Below are 27,750 nucleotides of genomic sequence, written 5' to 3' on the forward strand. Positions count from 1 at the left end.
GTCTTCTTTCATAGAAATCATGGGAATAGTCAAAAATACATCCAAAGATGCTTATTGGAAGAAGGCCTTGCATACTAAATAAAATTCCCCCAGTAGCAAAGTTCCCTTAGAGGGCAGCTTCTGTTCTCATTACTAATATGGAAAATACATCTTCCACTCAATGACTTCCAGTGTCAATGACTATACCAGGTGGCCAGATGCAAGGGCTTGGATGAGAACCAATAGAAGTCTGCAAGGTATGTTAATTACACCACATTCAAGCTTGAGTCACATGGGTGGTCAATATGTTCAATAGTGTGTCAGAATTCAAGAGCTGGGAAATGAGCAGTGAGAAATAGTCTATGGATTTTCTTTTTCCTTATTTGGCTTAACTGGACCGAATCTGTTTTCATTCATACTGCATGCCACCCCCAAACAAGAAAGACAATATTCTGCAAAAGTATTCTGGTTGCAATGGTATAAGGTACAGACATGCCTCACATGTGGGAGGTCCTGGGTTTGATTCTTAGCCCCACAAAATAAAATAAAGCAGAACAAAAACAAAAGTATTCTGGTCATTACCGATGTTAGGAGGCAGAGATCCAGAGGCACCTGCCTATACATCTTAGTCTGGGTACCCAGATGATTAAAGACAAATTGGATGTATGAATGTCCTGGCTTTTAAAAGCCACCATTCTCATATTTACAGTAAATGACTAAGCCCAAGGTTCTTCATCTCTTTATGAAAAAAACAAGTATACCAGTCTTCCTGAATTACTAAGAAAATTAGATGAGACAGCATGTTAAAGAGACTTGGAGAGACTTGCCCACAGGAGATGATAGTCAAGTGAGTGTTTCTCCTCTCCTGGGCCAAACTCTGAAGCTGGGTCCCAGATTTCTAACAAGTGAGATTTAGAAGGCAGAGAAGCAGTGCCCTATAATTAATTACAGTAAGCCACCAGGCCCAACATGGAAGACTGGCAATTGCAACTGTGACTGCAAATGAGAGGCTAAGTATAAGCCATTAGTATTTTCCCAGGAGGTCTTTTTTTTTTTTTTTTTTCGGGGGATACGGTGGTTTGGGCTATACCCGGTGACACTCAGGAGTTACTCCTACCTATGCGCTCAAAAATTGCTCCTGGCTTGGGGGACCATATGGGACACGGGGGATCAAACCAAGGTCCATCCTGGATCGACTGTGTGCAAGGCAAACACCCTACTGCTGCGCTATCACTCTGACCCCACCAGGAGGGTCTTAAATCTTAGCACCAACTGCCACCTTGTGACTAAACTCTAAAATTAAATGCACTGGAAAAAAAAATAGTACTTTAAAAGTTTTCTGTGACTTTTTCTGTTTGCTTGCTTGCTTGTTACTTTAAAAGGATAGTACATTTTGGGCCAGAGCGATAGCACAGCAGTAGGGCGTTTGCCTTGCATGCGACCAATCTAGGATGGACCTTGGTTTGATCCCCTGGCTTCCCATATGGTCCCCCGAGCCAGGAGCGATTTCTGAGCACATAGTCAGGAGAAACCCCTGAGCATCATGGGGTGTGCCCCCCCTGCAAAAAAAAGGATAGTACATTTAATATCTGTTGGCCCATATTAGGGATATAACACTCCCTACCCTTTTAAAGAAGAGCACCTACAGAGTAATAGAAATACTCTGAGTAAAGGCACTCCAAGTTCAGTGTGAATCACTGAAACTAACTTGGCCTGGTCCACCAAAAGTTTCCCAGGTCAGGAAATACCAATGAATACAGAGAGTCACAGATCATAAAATGCTTCTACAGCAGCTAAAGATTCATTCGAAGCTCAAAAGCAGAGAAAAGTCAGCGAAAGGGGCTTAAAAGGAACTCAAGCATGTCCTACCAACTGACAGAAAAGATGAGCACACAGCCAAGGCAGAGTGCAGAGCCAATCTTCAGCTATGTGGCAGTGACATCTACAGGAGGAAAGTGACTAAAAGCACAGGAAAAGGTTATCCCAGAATGGATAAGGCAGTGTGAGCTCTAAGGCCTAGAAGTAAAGTCCTAGAGACGAGAGGAAAAAATATCAATAATGAAATTGAAAAAGGCCCATGTTCTCCCTTGAACATGTACCACATTTGCTTGTCTCTGTATTTCTTGACTTACTCTACTCTGGAGAAAACTGTTCTCTCTCAAACATGTACTTCTCAAATATTCCTTTCTCCCCCTCACATCTTTCTAAATAAGTTTCAATAAAAACGATTCTTTAGGGCCCGGAGAGATAGCACAGAGGCGTTTGCCTTGCAAGCAGCCAATCCAGGACCAAAGGTGGTTGGTTCGAATCCCGGTGTCCCATATGGTCCCCGAATCCCGGTGTCCCATATGGTCCCCAGTGCCTGCCAGGAGCTATTTCTGAGCAGACAGCCAGGAGTAACCCCTGAGCAATGCCGGGTGTGGCCCAAAAACAAAACAAAAAAACAAAACAAAACAATTCTTTATTAAAACTGCTTCACAAGGTTTCATCCCGGGGTTAACATGGCGGGCAGGCACAAAGTCGCAACCTCAGGCCAGTGGCTGGAAGGTCTTCGGAAAAGGTACTACAATGCTGTGGGGTTCAACAAACTGGGGCTGATGCATGATGACACAATTTCAGGAGGCTTCCTGAAAATCTTTACAATGACAGGATGTTCTGCATCAAGAGAGCCCTGGACCTGACTGTCCAGGCACAGATCCTGCCCAAGGAACAGTGGACAAAATATGAGGAGGATAAATTCTACCTTGAGCCATATCTGAAAGAGTTTATTCGGGAAAAGAAAAGAGAGGAATGGGTAAAGAAATAATTTTGGAATCTGGATGCAGCTGGCCTCAGCGAATTTTGGAGAAGTTGGTCAAAGCTGAAGTGTACAATTTTTGAGATTATTTAAGCTGCAAATGTACGGCTAAATAAATAGCTATTGTAATTTAAAAAAAAACTGCTTCACAAAAAAGAAAGAAAAAGAGACAGACAGACAGACAGACAGACAGACAGACAGACAAAAAATAAAGGACGGTGGGGGACAGAGAGACAGAATGGAGGTAAAGCATTTGCCTTGCATGTAGAAGGTCAGTGGTTCAATCCCAGCATCCCATATGGTCCCCCAAGTCTGCCAGGAGCGATTTCTGAGTGTAGATCCAGGAGTAACCCCTGAGTACTGCCGGGTGTGACCCAAAAAAATAAAAAAATAAAATAAAATAAAAATAAAAAAGAAAAGATGGAAGGGAAAAGAGAAAGACAGGAAGAAATAAATTTAAAACAAAAATATTTCGGGGCTGGCGAGGTGGCACTAGAGGTAAGGTGTCTGCCTTGCAAGCGCTAGCCAAGGAAGGACCACGGTTTGATCCCCCGGCGTCCCATATGATTCCCCCAAGCCAGGGGCAATTTCTGAGAGCTTAGCCAGGAGTAACCGCTGAGCATCAAACGGGTGTAGCCCAAAAAAACAAAACAAAACAAAAAATTTCAAAGATATGATGAGAACTGTATGAGACTAGAAGTCACTAAAGGATTATAGGGCTGACTCAATAATAGTTCAGAGGGTTCAATCACCAGCATTCCATACAGTTCCCCAAGCACTGCCAAGAGTGATTCCTGAGTGCAGAGCCAGGATTAATCCTTGAGTGTGCTCCCCTCCAAAAAAAGGAGTTTATAGTTAAAAGAAACAGCAACAAACAGCCTGCTATGAAGTTGGCTGAGATACGAGGAAGCAACAGAAATAAAGCCAATCCTTTCAAATCTGCTCTCTGCTTTACTCCATGTCTCTGGGTTTTCCTTCCTTGCAATAGTCTAGAATACATTTGAAATCTAGAAACTTTTATACATTTGTGTTCTGAATAATTTGTATTCTAGAAATACCATATATCTAGTTTGCATGCCAACAACCCAGCATGATAATAACACTCCTGCATGGTCTTGCTTTCCCCATGTTCAAAACATGGTCCAAGGACTCTGATCTCTGCAGCTCTACAGGCTGGCTGGCTGACTTGAATTTATATCCAAGGGGAAAACCTGTAATCCCTGTATCAGACCTACATTATTCATATACTTGTAACAAATCATTTAATGAGCCTTGAACAATAGCGGTGCTAAGGAGATCACTCCAGACTAAGTGGGCCAGAGAGCATGTAGGTAGAGCGTTTGCCTTGCATGCAGAAGGATGGTGGTTCGAATCCCGACATCCCACACAGTCCCCAGAGCCTGCCAGGGCTGATTTCTGAGCGTAGAGCCAGGAGTAACCCCTGAGCACTGCCGGTGTGACCCAAAAACCAAAAAAAAAAAAGAGACTAAGAAGTGAGTGCATGTGGAAAAGCTGTCGATTACTGTAAAGAAAACAGGAACATAAAGAAAATACCCCCATTTCTTTTAATGTAAAGATTACCAATTAAGGGGCCGGGAAGGTGGCGCTGGAGGTAAGGTGTCTGCCTTGCAAGCGCTAGTGTAGGACGGACCACGGTTCGATCCCCCGGTGTCCCATATGGTCCCCCCAAGCCAGGGGTGATTTCTGAGTGCATAGCCAGGAGTAACCCCTGAGCGTCAAACGGGTGTGGCCCAAAAAAAAAAAAAAAAAAAAAAACTTTAAAAAAAAAAAAAAAGATTACCAATTAATCTAGAGATGTGCTCAAGCAGACAGTTACTTACTAATCTGATCAGTCACAACAGAATCTACTAAGAAAAGCAAAGCAGAGAAAACTCAGACGGCAAAAGTAAAAATCTTTTTTTTTTCACTTTATTTATTGACTGATTGGTTATTGTGCCACACCCATCGTGCTTAGGGTTTACTTCTGGTTCTGCACTCAGAAATCACCTCTGGCAGGCTGGGGAACTATATGGGATGCCCAGAATCAAACCAGGTCCCTCCCAGGTCGGCCACATGCAAGGCAAATGCCCTACCGCTTTGCTATCTCTCTGGCCCCAAAAATAAAAATCTTGTTTGTTTTGTTTATAAAAATAAAAGGGGCGATGGGGAATAGCACAGCAGTAGGGCATTTGCCTTGCATGCGGCCAACTAGGGATGGACCTGGGTTTGATTCCTGGCATCCTACATCATCCTCCCACCCGCAGCCTGCCAGGAGCAATTTCTGAGCACAGAGCCAGGAGTAACCACTGAGCGCCACTGGGTTTGGCCAAAAAAAAAAAAAAAAAACACAAATAAAAAAAATGTTTGTTTTTTTTATGATAGTTCCTAGGATTGGGTTCAGAGCATCACACATAAAAGACATAAACTCTACCACTAAACCACATCCCTGGCCCTGAAACCTTACCTTAAACTTCCTAAATATAAGTGACTCACATTTTAAGTATGTAAAAATAATCTTTTTTTAACATTATATTTAATATTATACTGAATGTTCTAACTAGAAAAGGAAATAAAGGGAATCTAAACTGGAAAATTGTCTCTAAAAGATGACAGAATACGGGGCCAGAGAGATAGCATGGAGGTAAGGCATTTGCCTTGCATGCAGAAGGTCTGTGGTTCGAATCCCAGCATCCCATTTGGTTCCCCCGTGCCTGCCAGGGGCAATCTCTGAGCGTAGAGCTCAATCTCTGAGCATAGAATAACCCCTGAGCGCTGCTGGGTGTGACCTCCCCCCCCCCAAAAAAAAAAAAAAAGGTGACAGAATACAGTTCTAAAGAATGTAATTCTAAAGAACCCTAGTAAATTCAGCAAAATTGCCAAATAAGTGACGGACAAAAATAAATATTCATGACCTTGAATTTGGCAATGCCTTGTCAAACAGGACATCAAAGGCAAAAACAGTTTTAAACTTGAAAAATCACAAATACATGGAAATTAAAAACACATTGATTGGGATCAGAGAGGTAGTAGACTAGGTAGTAGACTGGGTTTGATCTTTGGCACCCTATGTGGTCCCCCAAGCCTGTCATAAGAAACCCGTGAGCACAGAACCAGAAGTAATCCCTGAGCACAGAGTCAGGAGTAAGCCCCAACCACCATTGGTGTACACCCTCAAAAAAAAAAAAGAACACGCACAGTTCTGGTGCCAGAGAAATAGTACAGTGGGTAGGGTGCTGCCTTGCATGTAACTGACCTGGGCTGAATCCTCTGCACCACAGAGTCCCTCTGAACAATCAGTTGTAGCACAAAATAAAAAAACAAAAAGCCACACATTTCTGATTAACCAATGTGTCAAATAACTCAAAGTGGAGAATATTTTGACCCTAAGAAACTATAACATATCAAAATGTAAGGCATGCAAAAGCAATTCTAAAAGGATAATTTATAGCTGTAAATGGCTATATCAAAGAAAAAAACTCAAATAAACAGCAGATAGGGCCGGAAAGATAGCACAGAGGTAGGGCATTTGCCTTGCAACTACCTACCCAGGATGGATGATGGTTCGAATCCCAACATCCCATATGGTCTCTAGTGGCTGCCAGGAGCGATTTCTGAGCGCAGAGCCAGGAGTAACCCCTGAGCACCACCGGGTGTGACCAAAAAAAAAAACAACAAAACAAACAAACAAACAAACAAACAAATAACCTAACAGCTGCTTAACAGGTACAGGATTTCCTTTTGGAGAACAGAACTGAAATCTTGGTTGCACAACACTGTGAACATACTGTCAATTTTAAATGGTTAATTTGTTTGATCTGAAAAATACAGAACAAAAAGAATGGTCTCACAACCTAAAATATTGTAAACATCTGTTTTCTATTCAATAAATATCAGGATGTTGTTGTTTTTTTTTTAAGTTTCATCATAGCACTTAAAATACAAAGAACAAGCTATTCTCCAAAATACCAAAGAGTAATATTAATAGAGTGCCCTATTTCTTACCAGAAGACTCCTTTTCATTCTGTTTTTCATAGAGGGTGCCCACAGAGACCAGGAAAACAATAACCAGGAATACTGGAATTCTCCATGAGCCAGCCAAGGATGCTGCAAATTATTAAAAGTTATTAAAATTTTTGTGAAATAAAACCCAGCACTTGATCTTAAAAGACTTATTAGTTGTTCAACAGAAAAATTTGACATATTACTATTCATAAGTTATAACAAGTTTCAAAAGACAAATTAAACCATTTTAATTTCTAATTAAATTTCTTAATTAAAAACATTTAAAGCCATCAGAAAAAATGAAACATTAATTAGGGTTTTCATAAGTTCAGCTCAGTACTAAAATGTTCCTGATACCATAGGATTGGGTATATGTCAATCTACCTTTAACAGGCTTATACCACCTAAAGAATCAAGTTAATTTTTTTTTTAATTTTGGGCCACACCAGCTGTGCTCAGGACTTACTCCTGGATTGTTCAGGGGCATCATATGGGATGCCAGGCATTGAACTCAGGTCAGGCACATCCAAGGCAAACACCCTACCCATTATACTATTACTCCGCCCCCTCAAATTATAATTGGTTTAATGATTTTCTTTGGGGGACACATCCAAAGCTGCTCAGGGGCTACTCCCAGATCAGTGCTCAGGAGATATTGGGGATTGAACCCAGGGCCTCTAACATGACACATACTCCAGTCGATCATGTGATCTCCCCTATCCCTGATTATATATGGTTTAAGACCACTTGGAATCTCACCCACTTGACCTCAAAGCCCTGCAGTGAGCATGAAAGCTCAAGTCACACCACCTGATTTGATATCCCGAAACTGTGTGTCAAATCAATTATTCAAGCAAGGGGAGGAGGGAATGACCCAAAGGGACATGGCCCAAAAATTTCAATGAAACCTCTTCAGTGTCTGATGCAAAGATTCTAACAAGTAGCCAAGGATCAGTAACTCCCAATAGCTACCAGGTATTTCCCTTTTTTTTTTCTTCTCTAGATGATTTAAGACTTTTTTTTTTGGGGGGGGGGGAGTGGGGGACATACCCGGTGATGCTCAAGGGTTACTCCTGGCTATGTGCTCAGAAATCACTCCTGGCTTGGGACACCATATGGGATGCCAGGGGATCGAACCGCAGTCCATCCTAGGCTAGCGCCGGCAAAGCAGATGCCTTACCGCTCTGCACCACTGCTTCGGCCACTTAAGATTTTTGTTTATATTTTTAAGATGGTTACAAACATGTTCATAGTTAGTTGGGTTTCAGTCACAAAGTGTATACCACCCCTTCACCAGTGCAACTTATCAATTCTCCTCTGCCTTCCCTGAATTCAAAATGAGTCTCCCAGTCACAGGAGATTTTGGGGATCTTGTTGATGGACTACTTTAGCATTCTAAATCAGCAGACGGAAAACCCAACAACAGTCAGGGCCAGAGAGATGGTACAGTGGGGAGGGCACTTGCCTTGCACATGGCTGACCTGGCATGCCATATGGTCTCCTGGGCCCCACCAGGCGTTCATTCCTGAGTGTAAACCCAGAAGTAAACTCTATGCATAACCAAGTGTGGCCAATTCCCTCCAAAACAAACCAACAAACAAAAAAATCCTACTAATAATAAGGGTGAAGGCAAGAGTCACATAACATTTGTCTTGCACAGAGTCAACCAGCTTCTAAAAGGAAGCTGTAAGCACTGCTAGGTGTGACCTGGAAACGAAATCAATAAATAAATTTAACATCAATCAATTCTTTTTATTTTTAACTATTTGTACCTCTAAAAATATCTTTAAACTAGATATCCACTGCTCTGGGTTATTGAATTTTGTTTTTAAATTAGAATAGGATGTTTCCAGAGACTCAAATTTGGGAAGACAAAAGAGCCCCCTGGAAAAACGTTTTATGACATCATGGCAACCACTCAGTTAACATTTAGTCTCAAAGAACATGATTTTGGCCAACTGACACTTAGCATCCTTATGCTGAATAGAGTGTTGTCTCTGTACTCCTTGTTCTGAAAGCTCTCCTCCAGGGTTATGAATGTTTAAATCTTTTCAAAGAATAGTCCCTCAATTACTAGAAAGAGGTTCCTATCTCTCTTCACCCTCCTTCCCAAAACCCTCCTCTACTACCCCCTTCTCTTATCCAGTAATCGTTTCTTGGAGCCTGTCCATTTCTCACATGAGATTTCAAGCACTTCTTGAAAACTTATCTTTATGCCCTCCCACTCTTAAAGTCAAACACTCAGAAATGGCCATAAGAGCAAGAGTGTGATTTCCATATCTGCTATATTTATAAGAATTAATCCTGATGGCAGAGCCTACCCAGGAAGCATGTGCTCTACCACCTGAGTCAAATCCCCGGCCTTATGATTTACTGCTTTTTCTCATGGTCCTTTTTGAAAATATCTATTTAGTCTAATTAAGATAGACACATTAAAGCAGCATCGTTTCACTAAAGATTAAAGAATAAAGAAACATTTGTTGAATGTCACTTTTGAATCATTTTAAATGCAAACATTAATACTTTCATTCACATGATTAGACTCAATTCACACGGTCAGGTTACTTAAACTAGACTTTCTTGGAAAAATAGACCCACCTAGATGAAAAAGCAACATAATCCAGACTGGGATGGAAACAGCTCTCAGGTAGCGTTCAGTGCTTGCATTCCACTTGAATGAAACAGCCAGCACATAGCCAACTACCAACGTCCAGATCTTAAAATAAATGAGATACAGACACAATGTAAAATATATGCAAGGGGAAAAGAAACAAACAATTAAGCAATCTGCAAACCTCTAGATAATATGAGAGCTCTGGATATTACAGAAATTAAGATGAAGGCTGGTGGGACTAAATGCGTATTACCTTGGTTTTCCTACTCTTATTTAGATAAATTGTTTTGAAATAAAGAGGCATTTTAAATCCCATCTAGTGATAGTATTTAAATAGCTTAAAAGCTTACATAAATGTAACTCTAAGTTATGTTACATTCAAAATCATATTTATGTATATATAAAACATTAAATGAGTATAGTCTATAAATCAGGGACTTAAATTCAAAGCTTAGTCTGTGACATTCTTAAAAGTTTTCTCTACAAAATAACATTCAGAAAAGAGATTGGGGATGGGAAAGGAAAGAACAAGGCAAAAAAAATAAAAACAGGGGCCAGAGAAATAGCATGGAGGTAAGGCATTTGCCTTGCATGCAGGACGGTGGTTCGAATCCCAGCATCCCATATGATCCTTCAAGCCTGCCAGGAGCAATTTCTGAGAGTAGGGCCAGGAATAACCCCTGAGCACTGCTGGGTATGACTCAAAAACAAAAAAATGTTTTAAAATTTTTTTAAAAAATAGGGAAAAAGGGAACTTTCTGAAAAGAATAAAGATGTTTCTATCTGAAATATACTTGTTACCATGTAAAGAAATTTTTAGAAGCTAGAAAAAAAGGCAACCAGCTGAAGTAGGTTCTTGCTGAAATAATATAGGTAACAGATGGCTAAAGTCATGTCCTCAGTTATAAATGCAGTTGAAGAAATAGCTGAAAGAAAAATAGCACTTGCGGAAGAAACAAGACATAAGAACAAGTCCTCGCCTCAGTGCTCTTTACACAAAAACTAAATAATTCTAACAAGTATTCAGCACCAAGAGTGACAGGTATAGCCTACACAGAACTCTCTAATAAGCTCACATTCGGAGCTTGAAAGGTGGAAGTTGGGGCCCCTGCAAAATAGCCAGGGTCTAGAATCGGGTCTGCTGCCTACAAGGCGAAACACCTTAACCCATGTTTTATCTCTCCAGCTCCTAGCTCATATTTTAATCAACTGTTTACATAAGATAAAAAGAATGGAAAATCCAGAGTAAATGCAAACATTTAGAACATAATAACCACAATGTAGAAAATAAAGAAAAAGTTGAATTTAAACTGTAATGTAGAAAATGAACGGATAAATGGAACTCACATGATTACTACATAAGAAAAAATATAAAAAGAGCTCCAACACTGAGAACAATTTGTTACCATAAAGGAGAAGAAGAATGGTAAAAGGAGACAAAGAGAAAGGTTTCTACAGAACTTCCAGTTAAACTACCTTAATACCGTATAGATGCATCTTGCATTTAAAAGAGGCGCAACAGGGCCTAAGTTATTGATAGCACAGAAGTAGAGCGTTTGCCTTGCATGCAGAAGACCCAGGATGATCTGGGATCGATCCTTGGCATACCAGGAGTGACTTTTGAGCACAGAGCCAGGAATAACTCAAGTGTTGCCGGGTTTGGCCCAAAAACAAAAATATATATGAAAATATATAAAAGGCACACTTAAAATTTGTATTATGCCAAAACACAATATGCAGCTAATGAGGAGGCACTCACTCTACTTTGTTCGTTATTAAATATCAATTTTTAAAAAAAAATCCTGAGGACTGGAGAGACAGCTCAACAGTTTTCAGCATGTGCTTTGCATTCCTGAAGCCAAAGTTCGAGAGACACTCTCTCTCTCTCTCTCTCTCTCTCTCTCTCTCTCTCTCTCTCTCTCTCTCTCTCTCTCTCTCTCTCTCCTCTCTCTCTCTCTTTCTCTCTCTCTCTCCCTCCCCCCTCTCTTCTCCCCCACCTCTCCCCCCCCCCCCCCCCCCGTTGATAGCACTGAGAACAGTGACCCCACCAACTGTTAGCACACAACCAGGAGCAGGCACTGCTGGGAATGGCTCCTAAAAACAACTGACAAATCTTCAGTTCTCAACAGTGTTTATAGCTTCTGACCCCAAAACTGTTTTGGAGCCAGACTAAATAATAAGTTTGGAAAGAGATTTACAGATATAAAAAGCCTCATCAGAGTGCAATTTAGAAGAAGGTCATTAACCCCAAAAGCTCAAAACCTGGGAAGTAGTTAATTATGATTAGCTCACTCAATAAAATGTTAAGCCACCATAAAAATAGTCTTTTTTAGAAACTGGAGAGCTAGTACACTAAGTAGGGTGCTTGATCCCTAGCACCACATATGGTCCCAGAGCCCACCAGGAGTGATCTGAGTGCAGAGTGAAGCAGACAAAAGAAAATAGTTCTTTAAAAGCATACCTTATTTTATCATTTTTTTTCTTTATTGTATGTGGAGGTTTTATTTATGTTTGTTTGTTTTTGCAATTCTGGGATCAAATCCAGAGCCACACAACCAAGGCAGTGTTCTATCACTAAACATATACCTTAGCATGATTTTTAAAAATCTACATATTTTTAATTATTTCATCAAATATATATATATATTGGTTTTTGGGCCACACCCAGCGGTGCTCAGGGGTTACTCCTGGCTGTCTGCTCAGAAATAGCTTCTGGTAGACACAGGGGACCATATGGGACGCCGGGATTTGAACCAACCACCTTAGGTCCTGGACGGACTACTTGCAAGGCAAACACTGCTGTGCTATCTCTCCGACCCCAATCGTATATATTTTTATAGTATATTTAAGTACGATTATAAACATGTTTGTAGTTGGGTTTCAGTTATAAAAAAGAACACCCCCCCTTTACCAGTGCAACCTTCCCACCACCAATGGCCCCCTCCTCCACACCCCCTGCCAGTCTTTGAGACAAGCATTCTACTTCTCTCACTCACTACCATTTTCATGATAGTTGTTGATGTAATTATTTCTCTAACTGCACTCACCACTCTTTGTGGTAAGCTTCATATCATGATCCAGTCCTTCCAGCCCTCATCTCTATTGTCTTTGGGTATTAACAGTTTTATTTGTTTTGTTTTGTTGTTTTTGGTTTTGGGGTCACACCTGACATGGTTCAGGAGTTACTCCTAGCTCTACACTTAGAAATCACTCCAGGCAGGCTCTGGAGACCATATGGGATGCCAGGATTCGAACCACCGTTCGTCTGCATGCAAGGCAAATGCCCTACCTCCATGCTGTCTTTTTTGGGGGGAGGGGTTTTGGACCACACCCAGTGTTGCTCAGGAGTTACTCCTGGCTGTCTGCTCAGAAATAGCTCCTGGCAGGCACAGGGGACCATATGGGACACCGGGATTCAAACCAACCACCTTTGGTCCTGGATCGGCTGCTTGCAAGGCAAACGCCGCTGTGCTATCTCTCCGAGCCCCTCCATGCTGTCTTTTATCTTTCTTAAATCCCACAGATGAATGAGACTATTCTGTGTCTATCTCTCTTCCTCTGACTTATTTTGCTCAGTATAATAGATTCCATGTCCATTCATGTGAAGGGAAATTTCATGACTTCATCTCTCCTGACAACTGTATAGTATTCCATTGTGTACCATATGTACACAGTTTCTTCCACCACTCTTCTGTTGTGGGGCATCTAGGTTGTTTTCAGATTCCAACTATTGTAAATAGTGCTGCAATGAATATAGGTGTGCAGAAGGCAATTTTTGTACTGTGTAAAAACATATACATTTCTTAAAGTACCCCTAACATTGTAAGATAAAATGCAAAACAAGGTAGAGAGAAAAGCAGTTAGTAGCTGTAATAGTGGTATGATTTTCTCTTTTCTTTCCTGCCTTTTTTAATTGTCTTTAGTGAGAAATGATTCTTTTATAATGAAAAGTATATGTTAAAATACTTTCTTCAAACATGTATCATTAAAGGTGTCTTAAACCTCCATGTGTGAGTAGATGAGAAGTGGCACTAGAACTGCTTTAAAGGATTTCAAGCTAGTAAGATCATACAGGGATCACACATGGGAATTCATAGTTTTGAGGTGTGAATGTAAACAAAGCACAGGACATAGGGCCAGAGAGATAGTACAGTGGGTAGAACGTTTACCTTGCCTTGCAATCAGCCAACCCAGGTTCAATCTCTGGCTTCCCATCTTGTCCCTCAAACACTGCCAAGAGTAATTCCTGAGTGCTGAGACAGGAGTAACCCCTGAAAACTGCTCCGTGTGGCCAAAATAATTCTTTTTTAATTTTAAAAGCACAAAACAAAATCTGAGTATTATGATAGGACACTTTTGTTTTGTGGTTATATCCTGTTGTACTCAGGGCTTACTCTAGGCTCCATGCTCCAGGGTGACTCCGAAGAGGCTCAAAGGACTACATAGAATATAGAGGATTGACCCAGAGAGGTAAAGGCAAGTGTGAGATGAGACTAGCTAACAACCCTAATCAAAGATGTTCCCCCAACTTCCTCCTTTTCTAAACCTCTTCCTTTCATATGAAAAAGCCCACCTGGATTATTCAACCTCCTAGTATTGGGAATTGGCTTGAATAAAGAAAGGGCAGTTCTGGCTGTTTGCTGGGGCAAGAGGCAAAGGCCACGAAGGCCATGATTATCTTTTTCTGACTGGCTTGCTATTATTTCTCCACTGCTACCCTGGTGTTTCAGACCCATCCATCTACAGGGTTAGAAACACGGTGTGTGGGGGTGAGATCACAACTCATGGATTTTTATTTTACAGACAAGCACCGTAACTACTGTACCCTCTTATTTCTCAAGCCCTAGTTATATTTATAACACACTCTGAACCAAGCTCTGTTCTAATACTTTTAAAATGAATTCATTTCATCCCCATAATCCTAGGGAATAAATACTATCATCATGTCCATTTTACATGATAAATAAACTGAACCTAGGACCAAAGAGATAGTATAGTGGATAAAGGCACTTGCCTTGGCACAGAGGCAGCCCATATTAAATCTCTGGCACCACAAATGGTACTAAGTCCTGCTAGGAATGATCCCTGAGCATGACCAGGTGTGGCCAAAAATACATAAATAGAAAAAATTTTAAAACCTGAGACGTTAGGAAAGTGACTTGTCCATATCATATCATACAGCTAGTAAGTGACAAGAGTCTGGATTAGAACCCTAGAATCTAGCTTCAGAGTCTGCTTTCTGAATTCTAAGAACAAAGGGTAGTGCTAGAAGTTTCGAATTTTCACAAGGGAAAATAAAAAGTTGATATTGGCAACTGAATTACTGAAATAAAGAGAAAATCAGCAAACAAATGATCTTGAGAGACACACCTCACAGAGATAATCCATCCCACCAGCACATAGGACATCAAGTCAAATGAAAAAAGACATTATTAGGGCTAAAATTATAGCAGGGCTGGAATAATAAAAGGGTGTTTGCCTTGCACAAAGCCAACCTCGGATGGATCAGGGTTCATTTTCTGGCATCTCATATGGTCTCCTAAGCCTGCCAGGAGCTATTTCTAAGAGCAGAAACGGGAGTAACCCCTGAGCACTGCAGGTGTGGTCCAAAACAAACAAACAAAAACATTATTAATTGAACGTAAAATTGGAATTCAAGAGAACTAGAATGCTTCCCCCCACAAGAAAAAAAATACTCCAAATAGAAATATTGACCAGTGTATAGAAGATTGAACTTAACAGAAATACAAAATATTGATTTTGACTGAATACTCAAATACAAAAAGGGACAAAGAACATCTAAGCTACTTCTAGGTTCAGTAGAATCTGAAAACTACTTGGTTCAAGTGTCCATTATTCAAAGAATAATACTGGAGGCAGAGACACTTGCCTTGCATGTGGCCATCCTGGGCTTGGTCCCCAGCACCCTATAGGACCCCCCTGAGCACTACTAGAAGTGATCCCTGAGCAATGAGCTAAGAGTAAGTTCTGTGCAGTATCAGATATGGTAAAAAAAAAAAAAAAAGTGTTTTTTTAGGCTAGAACAACAGCACAGCGGTAGAACATTTGCTTTGCATGCTACCGACCTAAGTTCAATCACTGGGGGGCTGGAGTGATAGCACAGCGGTAAGACTGTTGCCTTGCATGCAGCCGACCCTGGATGGACCCGGGTACAATTCCTGGCATCCCACATGGTCCCCCAGCCTGCCAGGAGCAATTTCTGGGTGCAGAGCCAGGAGTAACCCCTGAGCATTGCTGTCAGTGTAGCCAAAAACAAACCAACAAACAAACAAAACAAAACACAAGTTCAATCCCTGGCATACCATTTTGTCCACTGAGCTTGCCCACTGGGAGTGATTTCTGAGTGCAAAGCCAGGAGTAACTCCTGAGCATTTCTGAGTGTAGCCCAAAGACCAAGGAAAAAAAAATGTTTTTTCAAGAAAAAAACTATCTCTGAAGAGATAGTTAAGACACTTGCCTGCCTTGCATGCAGCCAGTTCGATGCCCAATACTACATATGGTCCCCTCAGCACCACCAAGAGTGACCCCTGAGTACAAAGCCAGGTGTAAACCCTGAGCACTACCAGATACAACCCCAAAATCATAATAAAATAACCACCTAACAAATAAACTCTCCAATTCTATGTACTTAACATAAACATTGCACACTATCCAAAAAGCTATAAAAAATCATCACTATGTTGAGGTTGGAGCAGTGGTGCATGGGGTAAGGTGTCTGGCTTGTCCACACTAACCTAGAATGGACCATGTTGGTTCGATCCCCCAGCTCCCAAGCCAGGAGTGATTTCTGGGTGCATATCCAGGAGTAACCCCTGAGTGTCACAGGATGTGGCCCAAAAACAAACAAAAAAATTGTCTCTGTGATAGTTTTAAAATATTAAAAGAGACAGAAGAAAGAAGTCTTGGGGCTGAGCACAAGCTTAATAGAGCCAGTAGCAGCTTCCTAACACTGCTTGTGTATGGTCCAAAACACAAAAATAAAATAAATATACATATTTACCTCCTTACACTTGGATTTCAAGAAGAAAATTTGTCGGGTGTGACCCAACCCCCCCCCCCAAAGAAAAAACACTGTGGGGCCAGAGAGATAGCATAGAGGTAGGGCATCTTGCATGCAGAAGGACTATGGTTCGAATCCCAAGATCCCATGTGGTCCCCCGAGCCTGCCAACAGTGATTTCTGAGCATAGAACCAGGAGTAACCCCTGAGCGCTGCCAGATGTGACTCAAAAACAAAACAAACAAAATAACAAAAATAACAAAAAAAACCCCACTGTTCTTAAAAATAAATAAATAAAATAAACACTGTACTGACCACCTCACGCTTCTTTATAAGTGAAACAGAAACAGTGGGGCCAGAGGCACCACAGAGAAAGATTACCCATTGCTATTACAAAAACTAAATAAATAGTCTTCACACTTCCTTACAAGTCTGAACTAATGGAGAGAGGAAAATCAAAACCCTCCCAACAAAGGAAAAAGTGTGGGTGCTTGGTGGCAGCAAGCCTTAGCTTTTCAGGTCTATCTTGACAACCACACACCTCAGGAAGATAAAGGATCCCCCCAGTCGGGAGTGATCCATGAGTTTGATACAACTGATGATGAAAAGTACAGAGAAATCACCTGCTAATGTTCTGTCTGATACACTTTAAAGGCCTTAAAAAGCGTCCTACTATGTCATTCGTCTTTCATTTAAGAAGCAGAATGGGATATTAGGAAAAAGGGGGTTAAGGAATGGAACTAAAAGATAGAAGCGACCCAGAAGAGTGAGATAGGAACTTAAAGGATAAGCTGGAAACAGCGTAAAAGAGCCTTGAAGATACTACAAAGGAAAACCTTGGAAATTACTAAACAGATGCCAAAATAAAATAATCCTTTTATCCTAATTATGGGGTTCCTAAATGACTAGAATGCAGGAGTATTTGGGGAAATGTGTGATTATTCCAATGATATTCTTATTTTCCTAATAATCAAAATTAATTTATATTCAAGAAATGTTTAAAATTCAATTGATTTTATGGGAGAAAAATAAAATCCTTATCTTAGGCTACTGCAAAGAATTATGATGATAGTGCATCAATGGCTGAGAGGTCCACTAAATACCATTTCATGGCAGAACCAATAGATCATCAATCTTTCAATCTACCTTCTCATTTATCAAAATGAAATTGCCTGTGTGAAAGCACCTAATGCAACGCCTGGCTCATGGCTGATGCTCAAATGCGGACCTTAAATTACAAACCATCAGCTCTTTGCACAGATCGCTTAAATGTGATTTTTCTGCTGTCTCTCCACCCCTCTTCAGGCGCAAGTCCACATTCTCAACTTGTCTAGAAAGTGTAAAGTTATTTTCCAGGTTTTGGGAAATGTTCAGAGGTTACTCCTGGCTCTGCACTCAGGAACTAACTAACCCTGGTGGGGCTCTGGGGTCAATATGGAATGGTGAGATCAAATCAGGGCCAAGAGTGTGCAAGGTAAGCACCTACCAGCTGTACTATCACTCCAGCAAGCCTAAAGACTTTCTCCAAAATATGGAACTCCTGTGTGAGCTCCTACACATGAACCACTCCATCTGACAGTTCAGAACTGTGAACCTTGAGAGGAAAAAGCGAGAGTGGTCCCCTGCCAGTCACCACCTGCTTTCAGGAGAGACTGGGCCTGACTCAGCACACCTGGCAGAGGGCAGGAGATTTCCCATGTTTGCTTTCTGGGAACCCTGACATCCTCTGGTCAGCCTAAAGACAGCTGCTTCGGGAACACAGAACTGCAACCCTCACTCTTCTCAACCTTGGAGTTATCTCCCCCACTTTGATCTGGTGTCTATGCCATGCCCTGCTATCATCTCATGAGCTCACACGGTCTCTACTACAACAGGTCTTCTACAACAGGTTTCCACACCCCATCTCCTGCTCTGCCTCCAAAGAGCCATGAGATGGGGGCTGAAGCGATAGCACAGAGGTAGGGTGTTTGCCTTGCATGCAGCCAACCCAGGAAGGACCCAGGTTCAATCCTCAGCATCCATATGGTCCCCTGAATGATGGTATCAGGAGTGATTTCTGCATTTCCTGAGCATCACTGGGTATGGCCTAAAAACAAAAAACAAATAAAAACCAGGAACTGGCTAGACCCTTCCTCTCCACTTCTAGCCTCCACTATCCTTTCTGGTCCTTCCTTTCTCTCCTGCTTACTTACAAACTATGCAGGGTATTAAATGCAAAGACAAAGGTTGAACTCCAGAAACAAGACATTCAGACCTGAATACCACCAAGCTATGGCAATTTAATTTCTTCACACAAGTTCCCAATTTCCTCAGTTCCTTCCACAATAAGAGCAAGTGGCAAAACAGTTCTACTTTCCCAGAGTCATGCTAAGGAGACCAAAGTATTCAATTCACTTCTGAGTCTGGTGTGAAACCCCACTAGGCCTTTCCTCATTTCCTGTTCGATCATAATGGCGATCTCACCTATAGTTATATGTAGGTACAGTGCAGTAAAAAATGGTAGCACCTCTGACTGTGGCTGACTTCGGCAAGACTGAACTGTTCGAGAACAGGAATCAGTCACAGAAGTCTCTGTATTTCTGGAAAGGATGTCACCTATTTCTTTGTGAAAGGGTGTAAAGGAAAAGTACTAAATTGGGAATCTATACACGGGTACACTAGGAATGTTCTCAAGCCGGTTTTGAGACCACAGAATGACCACAGAACTGGAAGCCCTTCCAGTTCCAGATCTACTGATGCAGTAGAAAAATAGAAGAAATGGGTGGATGGGTCAGTTCCACCACACCATACAGCAATCCAGGAAGAGAAAGAGGGTCTGTCTATACTCTCCCTCCTACCACAGCTCCAATATAGCCTAGGCTTGGGGCCAGAGAAATAGTACAGAGAGTAGGGTGCTTGCATTCCACACAATCAACCAGGGTTCAATCCCCAATCCCCAAGTGGTTCCCTGAGCACTGCCAGGAGGAGTAAATCCTGAGCACCAAAGGGTATGGTCTCAAACACAAAAACAATCCAGACTTAGAAGGCCAAGCTCAGGGGCCGGAGAGATAGCATGAAGGTAAGGCGTTTGCCTTTCATGCAGAAAGTCGGTGTTTCCAATCTCGGCATCTCATGTGGTTCCCTGAGCCTGCCAGGAGCGATTTCTGAGCATAGAGCCAGGAGTAATCCCTGAGCGCTGCCGCGTGTGACCCAAAAACAAAACAAAACAAAAAGGTCAAGCTCTGATGAAATTTAGCTGAACATGTAGATAGTAGCTCCCAAAATTAAAACAGGAGAGGTTCCCAACACCTCTAAATACATGGGTAGCCCCAAAAATCAACATGTAGTCTCCCGAGAGTAATTTCACAGATACACTGGGAAGGCAGGCCAGGTCCTTTTGAAATCATAACATAACAACGTAATGAAACCTTGAACTGAGAGCTAGGACTGACATGGCCAGAGAAGCCAAGGATTCTCAGCTCACTCATCCCCCTCGTAGGCCAAAACTCTGCTCAGTGCCAGCCAGACCCAATTCCTGGGCAAGGCAGCTATGCCAACCGCCTCTTCTATTTCCCCAACAAGAAGTGAAGAAAATGACTTTTTCAAATGTACTAATTATTGATGAGGGAATATTCTTACAGATTAAATAGCTATTGCTTTAAATAGTTCCCAAATATTTAGATAACCATTGGTCTACACTGTCTGGACCAAGTTGAGAAATGGGGTAAGAGGGACGCGAGGGGCTGGGTCTTAGAGCCTGTCTGTACTCCCTGGTCAATTCTAAAGCTTCCCTGTTTTTCTAAGAATACACCCAGGAGAATCCAAGAATCCTAACCCTGATCGAGTAACCCATGTCAGGCTGTCAGGCCTGGCTGGGCTGCATGTGGTCCAGCGGCTTCTGTCCCTCACACCCCAAAAGTTCACACAAAGCAAAGTGCAAACCACTCAGAACAGTAGGTCAGCGCGATTTAAGGACTTGAAAAACTTGGGTACCGCAGTCACCCTCTTTATCCATCCATCCCCAAGTAGCCCCGACCTAGGTAGGAGACCCCCTTTTTTTGAGTCCATGACAGGCTGGACTAGGTCGTTTAAGCTACCGTCCAGCTCCATCCGCTTCCCCCAACTCCCAACGCACACAAAAGTGCAAATAGTCACAGCACCCCGCTTTCTGTGTGCTCAGAAATGAACTCCAACCCACCTGACCAGCCCTTGCTCAGGAGCTCGTCGCAGCTGGGCAGAGCAGCGCTTCCCCCAGCAGGAGGCGTGTGCGCCCCTAAAAAGACTCAACCTGAGTGGGTGGGTAGGTGGGTGGATGGACGGATGGATGGATGGATGGATGAGGGTTGGGTGGGTGGATGGATGCATGCATGCATGGACGGATGGATGCATGCATGCATGGATGCTTGGAAGGACTCAGATGAGCAGTTTGCAGCCACACCCACGCCGTCCCCGGGGCAGGACGCACCGATCCAGCGGTGCGTGGGCAGGAAAGTGGCCGCTGACCTTTGCTCGGTGGCCCGAGCCAGCCGGGAGCCGAGCCTCGGGGCCACTCGGAGGCCGCCCCCCGGGTGCGGGCGTGGGGTGCAATCCCCCACTCACTCAGTCACTCACCCACAGGCTGCTGAAGTAGTCGAGGCCGCGGCAGATGAGCGCGGCCGCGTAGGCCAGCAGCACCTGCACGCCCAGGTAGCTGCCCAGGGCGTAGAGGCCGTAGAGCAGCGGGCCGCCGGCGCCGAGCAGCAGCAGCAGGCGGCGGCGGCGCAGCGCCTGCTCGCCCAGGGCCTCGACGCCGTGGTCGGCGAAGAGCAGCGGCAGCAGCAGCGCGGCCAGCACGATGGGCGTGTGCGCGCGGTGCAGGCGCTGCAGCCAGCGGCGGCCGCGGCGCGTCAGCGAGCTCTTGAAGGGGTGCAGGAAGGTGCCGCACAGCACGGCCCACAGCAGCGGCCGCAGGAAGGCCTCGAGGATGAAGTAGACGAGCACGGCGGCGCCGCAGCACAGGCACACGAACAGCACGGCGCCCGTGTTGTAGAAGGCCTGCTTGATGGGCTTGTCGAAGCGCAGCGCCAGCGCGGCGCTCCGCGGCGTCTCCCCCACGCCGCCGCCGCCCCCCGCCGGAGCCGCGCGGGCGACCCTCGCAGCTCCTCCCGGGGAGCCCCGCGGGCTAGGCGCCTCGGCAGAGCCGGCCCCGTCGGCCATGGCGCCTCAGCTCCGGCCGCCGCCGCCGCTACTACCGCTGCTACTGCGGCGGAGAGGCGCTAGTGGGAAGTCAGGACACAACCTCCAGCAAGAGGTTGGGCTGGGCTGCTGGGCTGGGCTGAGCGGGGCTGGGCGGGGCTGGGCGGGGCTGGGCGGGGCGGCCGGCGCGGAGCATGCTGGGACTTGTAGTTCTTGCTCGGAGACTAACACCTAGAGCCAGGCTCGTTAGGAAACTACAACTCCCAGAGAGCGCGGGAGGAGGGTTTGTGAAATGCCTACGTCCCTGGAATGTGCTGGCTTATTGGTCCTCGCAGATCCAGGTAACAGGTCTCGAAACTCAACTTTATCCCCGGGGCAGTTTTTCTTTTTCTTTTTCTTTACTTTCTTTCTTCTTTTTTTCTCTTTTTTCCCTTTTTTTTTTTTGTTTTTGTTTTTGTTTTTGTTTGGGGGGCCACACCCATTTGACGCTCAGGGGTTACTCCTGGCTATGCGCTCAGAAATCGCCCCTGGCTTGGGGGGACCATATGGGACGCCGGGGGATCGAACCGTGGTCAGTCCTACGCTAGTGCTTGCAAGGCAGACACCTTACCTCTAGCGCCACCTTCCCGGCCCCTCTTTTTTTCCCTTTCTCTCTTTTTCTCTTTCTCTCTTCTTTTCTCTTCCTTCCTTCCTTCCTTCCTTCCTTCCTTCCTTCCTTCCTTCCTTCCTTCCTTCCTTCCTTCCTTCCTTTCCTTTCCTTTTCTTCTTTCTTTTTGTTAAACGCGTGCTTCACTCTTTGTCAACTTTTTCGGAAATCGATTTCTAAGAACAACGCTGCTTTCACAGATTTTTGTTTTGTTTTGTTTTGTTTGGAAGTGACACAAATAAATAAATCCTTGCAGGATTTATTCCTGATCTTGTAGTCTAGAATTAACTCCTGGCCGTGATAGGGTTCTGGTGCGGTGCGGGGATTCCAGGTGCATGCAATGCAAGGGCCTTAACCCCTATATTATCTCTCCAATCCTGGATATATATATATATATATATATATATATATATATATATATATATATATATATATATATATATATATTTTAGACCCAGAGAAAGAGTACAGGCACACAGCAGATCCTGGTTTGATCCTCAGCACCTTGACTGGTTCCTTGAGTACCTAGCCAGTAGTCCCTGAACACGACCCTGAGCACTCCAAGAAAATAAAAATAAAATCAAACTTAGCTTGACCATTCGAATTTTATGGGAGGAGTACTTAGATTATACTTTGATTGATTTGTTTAATAACAAAGGGTTTTCTGTAGGACAGGGATCTAGCTTGATGGTAGACCTCTGGCCTTGCATGTGTGAGTGCTCTAGGTTTCATCTCCAGCACCATTTAAAAAAAAAAAAAAAGGAGGGGCAGAGAGGAGAGACATTACAGCATCTAGGGCGCTGCTTGCAACGCAGGCTATCAAACCGGGTTCTATATCTAATACCCCATGTGGTCCCCTGATAGCTGCCAGGAGTGACCCCTCAGTTGAGAGTCAAAAGTAAAGCCTGAGCATTGCTGAGTGTGGCCCAAAACAAAAGTGAAGTTTGTGAAATTGGAGGCTATTATGTAATAATTATCACATGGCAGGCTTGTTTCTAAGTGCCCCATTCCCATGAACTCATTTAACCCCTTGAACAACCCTGCAAAGAAGGTGGTGTTTTTAATACAACACTTTACAAGGGGAAAAATACCTGAGGCACAGAAATGTATCTTACTAAGATCATGCAGCTAGTAAGTGGCAGAGGCAGAATTCAAACTTTAGGTGTGTGGCTTTCATTTCTATACTCCTAGTTACTATATCAAATGTGACATGGGGTTTGCAGGCATATTTGTCAAAGTTCCTTTGTGAACTGTAATGTGCTAATGATGTGCCCCCACTGTGCACAAGATTGTTGTTGGGGAGTAATCTAAATTCCTTTTTAGTTGTTTTTGTTTGTTTATTTGTTTGGGGGCCATACCCAGTGGTGTTCAAGGACTACTCCTAGCTAGATGGTGCTGGAAGTCCATAATGTCACAAACCTGGGGCTGAAATCCAGGTCCCCTGCATTCTAGAGCATGTACCCCACCACCTAGAATGATCCCTAAGCACAGAGCATAGAGTACAAATCTGAGCACAGCCAGGTATGGGCCAGAAATCAAAAAAGAAAAGTTTGGATTCAGTCCTTTGTGTGTGTTAGTAGGGATAGAACCCAGGACCTCACACATGCAAGGTAAATACTCTACCTCTAAATTACATTTTTGGCTTCTTAATCAAAATTCCTGATAGTGGGGCCAGAGAGATAGCATGGAGGTAGGGCATTTGCCTTGCATGCAGAAGGACCGTGGTTCAAATCCCAACATTCCATATGGTCCCCCAAGCCTGCCAGGAGCTATTTCTGAGTATAGATCCAGGAGTAACCTCTGAGCACTGCTGGGTGTGACCCAAAAAAGCAAAAACAAAGAAATTTCCTGATAGCACTCTAGATCAGTCTTTTCCTCTGTGTGTGTCTGTGTTGTTTGTTTTATTTTATTTTTTGGGCCACACTCAATGATGCTCAGGGGTTTCTCCTCACTCCTGGCTTGGGGGATCATATGGGACACTGGGGATCAAACCCAGGTCTTTCCTGGGTCAGCCGCATGCAAAGTAAATGCCCTATTGCTGTGCTATCATTCCAGCCCCTGTTTGTTTATTTTAAAGACCTGGATCAGGTCGATTAAACCCCCAATGTCAATTTTTCTTATCTTAGTATTGAATGAAAAAGAGGAAGCTCTGGGTTAATATGAAGTTCTTTTGTACTCTTGTTGACTTGCACATTGTAGAGGGAGCGTGATTCTGAAAATAATCCACACAGATTAGGGAGATAAAACAGGTTCAGGAATTTCCACCACAAGCTATCTGCCAGCAGGCAAAGATACCAGTAGGCAGATAGGCAAGCCGTGGGCAACATTGCCAAACAGTTCAAAACTGTTCTAGTGACAAAAGCAATAGAAATGACAGGTCTCCAGTAGAATATCTAGCACCAAGCATGGAACTCTTACAGGAGCAAAGGCTAAATCACTGAGAAACCTGCTAGATGAACATTTATCTGGCCTAAAAAAAAATGGCTTCCCTCAGGATTTTACACTCCCTTCTTAAGACTGCTCTTACAGGGCTGGAGAGATAGCGTGAAGGTTAGGCGTTTGACTTGCATGCAGGACAGTGGTTCAAATCCCGGCATCCCATAAGTTCCTCCAGAGCCTGCCAGGAGTGATTTCTGAGCATCGCCAGGTGTGACCCAAAAACAGGAGGAAAAAAAAAAAGATATACCCAACAGAAACAAGCTGATATTTCAGCACCAGTTGATTTGTTTTTTTTTTCCCCTAAATTCAGTGAACATCTTTTATTACATTGTTTTTATTTTCTTAGGCTTATGGTACTATTAATAATGGTTTTTCAGAGGGTCAGAGCGATAGCACAGCAGCAGGGTATTTGCCTTGCATGCAGCCAACCTGGGTCGATCTCCTACATCCCATATGGTTCCCCTGAGCCTACCAGGGGCGATTTCTGAGTGCAGATCCAGGAGTAACTCCTGAGAACTGTCGGGTGTGGCCCCCAAACAAACAACAAATAAAAGGTTTCATGGACATAATTCCAACACCACAGCCATCACCAGTGTAGCTTTTTCTCTCTCCCAAGGGTCTCAAACCCCTCCCTCTCATCTGCCTCCTAGCTAAATTGTGGCACAGTATATTTGGAAAAGACACTACTTATTCATTCACTTCCTCAGAAAACATTTATTGAACTTCTACTCTGGTCTATGAATATCCTATGATTAGTCACAAAGCTAGCCAGACACAAAGCTAACCCAGGTAAATCACACTTTGTTTATTCATTTACTTTTATTGAATTACTTTTTTCCTATCATAGATTTTGACAGTAGAATGTAAGAGCAGTCAGTCTTTTTTTGTTTGTTTGTTTTGTTTCATTTTGGTTTGGTTCACACCTGGCAGTGTTCATGGTTTACTCCTGGCTCTACGCTCAGAAATCACCCCCTAGCAGGCTCGGGGTCGGGGGTGGGGGGCGGCATATGGGATGCCGGGATTCGAACCACTGTCCTTCTGCATGCAAGGCAAATGCCTTACCTCCATGCTATCTCTCCAGCCCCGTAAGAGCAGTCTCAAGAAGGGAGTGTAAATTCCTGAGGAAAGCTCATTTTTGTTAGGCCAGATAAATTTTCATCTAGCAGGTTTCTCAGTGATTTAGCTCAGAAATCGCTCCTTGGCTATAGGATGAGGGGGGATCGAACCACAGTACATCCTACTTTAGCACATGCAAGGCAAACTCCCTATGGCCTGCGCCACCAATGCTCCGGTCCCTGGTTTAAGGTTTTTGATCGGATGGTTGGTTTTTGGATCACATCCGGCAGCGCTCAGGGGCCACTCCTGACTCTACGCTCAGAAATCACTTCTGGCAGTCTCGGGGGATCATATAGGATGCCAGGATCCAAACCAGCATCCTTCTGCATGCAAGGCAAACTCCCTACCTCCATGCTATCTATCCTGCCCCTGCTTTAAGAATTTTCTCCCACCTTCCTTGCCAGGGAGGTTATTTTTATTTATTTATTTTTTTGGGTTTTGGGCCACACCCGATGGCGCTCAGGGGTTACTCCTGGCTATCTGCTCAGAAATAGCTCCTGGCAGGCATGGAGGACCATATGGGATCCCGGGATTTGAACCAACCACCTTCGGTCCTGGATAGGCAGCTTGCAAGGCAAAAGCAGCTGTGCTATAGCTCCAGCCCCTTCTTTAAGATTTTTAATTAAAAATATAGCAGTCCCATCTTCTTCTTTCTACAGTGCTTTCATAGTAGTTTACCTTTACATTTCTGAAATAATGGGTAGCCCGTTCTTTTTTGGTTTTGCTACTTTTGGAGTTATTTTGTTTGTTTTATATGAAATATATATATGTAGATATATATATTTCTTTTTTTCTTATCTTTTTTTTGAGCCACATCCAGAGATCAGGGGTTGCTCCTGGCTCTGCACTTAGAAATCGTTCCTGGCAGGCTTGGGGGACCTTATAGGATGCCGGGGATCAAACCCAGGTCAGCCACGTGCAAGGCAAATGCCCTACCGCTGTGCTATCACTCTGGCCCCTATGGTTTGTTTTTTTCTCTCATTTTTTAAGTTACTTTATTTAGACACTGTGGTTACAAGATTGTTCCTAAAACAGTTATGGGGGTTTTGTTCCAGATATAAAATTATTCATGATTGAGTTTCAGTCATACAAAGTGCAACATCCCTCCCACGTGCTCATTTCCCACCATCAGTTTTGGTACTTTTGGTATAATCTTTAGGCTTCCTAATATAGAAGATGAAGAGGTGGCTTCTTACCAGTCCTTCAGTGCTGGCTTTCACCTCCTTTGAGGAGGTTTCTTGCTCATTTCTTTGGTCCCTCCTCCACTCTCAACAGGCCTAAAGGAAGCATATAATAAGATCCAGACATTCAGGTCCCTTGGTTCAGGACAATTTTTGATTTTTATGTTTTCATATTTTATCCTTTGATGGGGGAGAGGGCTCTCAAAGACAGTACTCAGGGAACATGGCAACCACTCCCAACTGAGAGTTGGCCCTACTGTGCTATGCAGTTGGTTCAATGCTCAGACACAGTAATGCAATGCTGCATGGGCCCAATTTTCTGGGAGTTTCCAGAGCTACTGTGGAGGAGAAAAGAGTCACTAGTTTTATACTCAGCTGTCTTTCAGTTTTAGCCCATGTTTCTTTTGTCATACAGAAACTTTTTAGTTGATGTAGTCCCATTTATTGAAATTTGTTCCTATAGCCTTTGCTATTGACATCCTATCATTGAATACGTCTTTTAATGTCTATGTCTTAGAATGCTCTACGTATGTTTTTCTCAATGTACTTCATAGATTCAGGTCTAATCTCAAGGCATTTGATCCACTTCAAATTGACTTGTGTAGGTGTGAGATATGCTTTATTTCTTATATGTGGTCATCCAATTGCCCAACACCATTTGTTAAAGACTTTATTCTACTTCATGCTCTTGGCTCCTTTATCAAAAATTAATTGGCTATATATTTGCGGGAGGTGGTCACTGGGTTAGAGTTATGTTTAGCAACCATAAAGGTATAAAGCTAAAGCTATAAATATAGATACA

The 27,750-nt window shown here is 43.3% G+C and overlaps 1 protein-coding gene and 1 pseudogene across 2 annotated transcripts in view; one reads left to right on the plus strand and one right to left on the minus strand.

Annotated features, from left to right (window-relative positions):
• Positions 1-21,591, minus strand: part of TMEM245 (transmembrane protein 245) — a 108,013-nt gene extending 86,422 nt beyond the window's left edge. For both annotated transcript variants that reach the window (XM_049784550.1, XM_049784545.1), the window contains exons 1-3: positions 21,003-21,591; positions 9,377-9,494; positions 6,779-6,880 (exon numbers count right to left, since the gene is read on the minus strand). In XM_049784550.1, coding sequence (XP_049640507.1) covers positions 6,779-6,880; positions 9,377-9,494; positions 21,003-21,587 — 805 coding nt within the window. In that variant the 5' untranslated portion in view covers positions 21,588-21,591. The remainder of the gene's footprint in view (positions 1-6,778; positions 6,881-9,376; positions 9,495-21,002) is intronic.
• LOC126024651 (cytochrome b-c1 complex subunit 7-like) lies at positions 2,481-2,785 on the plus strand (annotated as a pseudogene).
• Positions 21,592-27,750: the final 6,159 nt, after the last annotated feature.

The sequence above is a fragment of the Suncus etruscus genome, chromosome 1 (assembly GCF_024139225.1).
Source record: "Suncus etruscus isolate mSunEtr1 chromosome 1, mSunEtr1.pri.cur, whole genome shotgun sequence".
NCBI lineage: Eukaryota > Metazoa > Chordata > Mammalia > Eulipotyphla > Soricidae > Suncus > Suncus etruscus.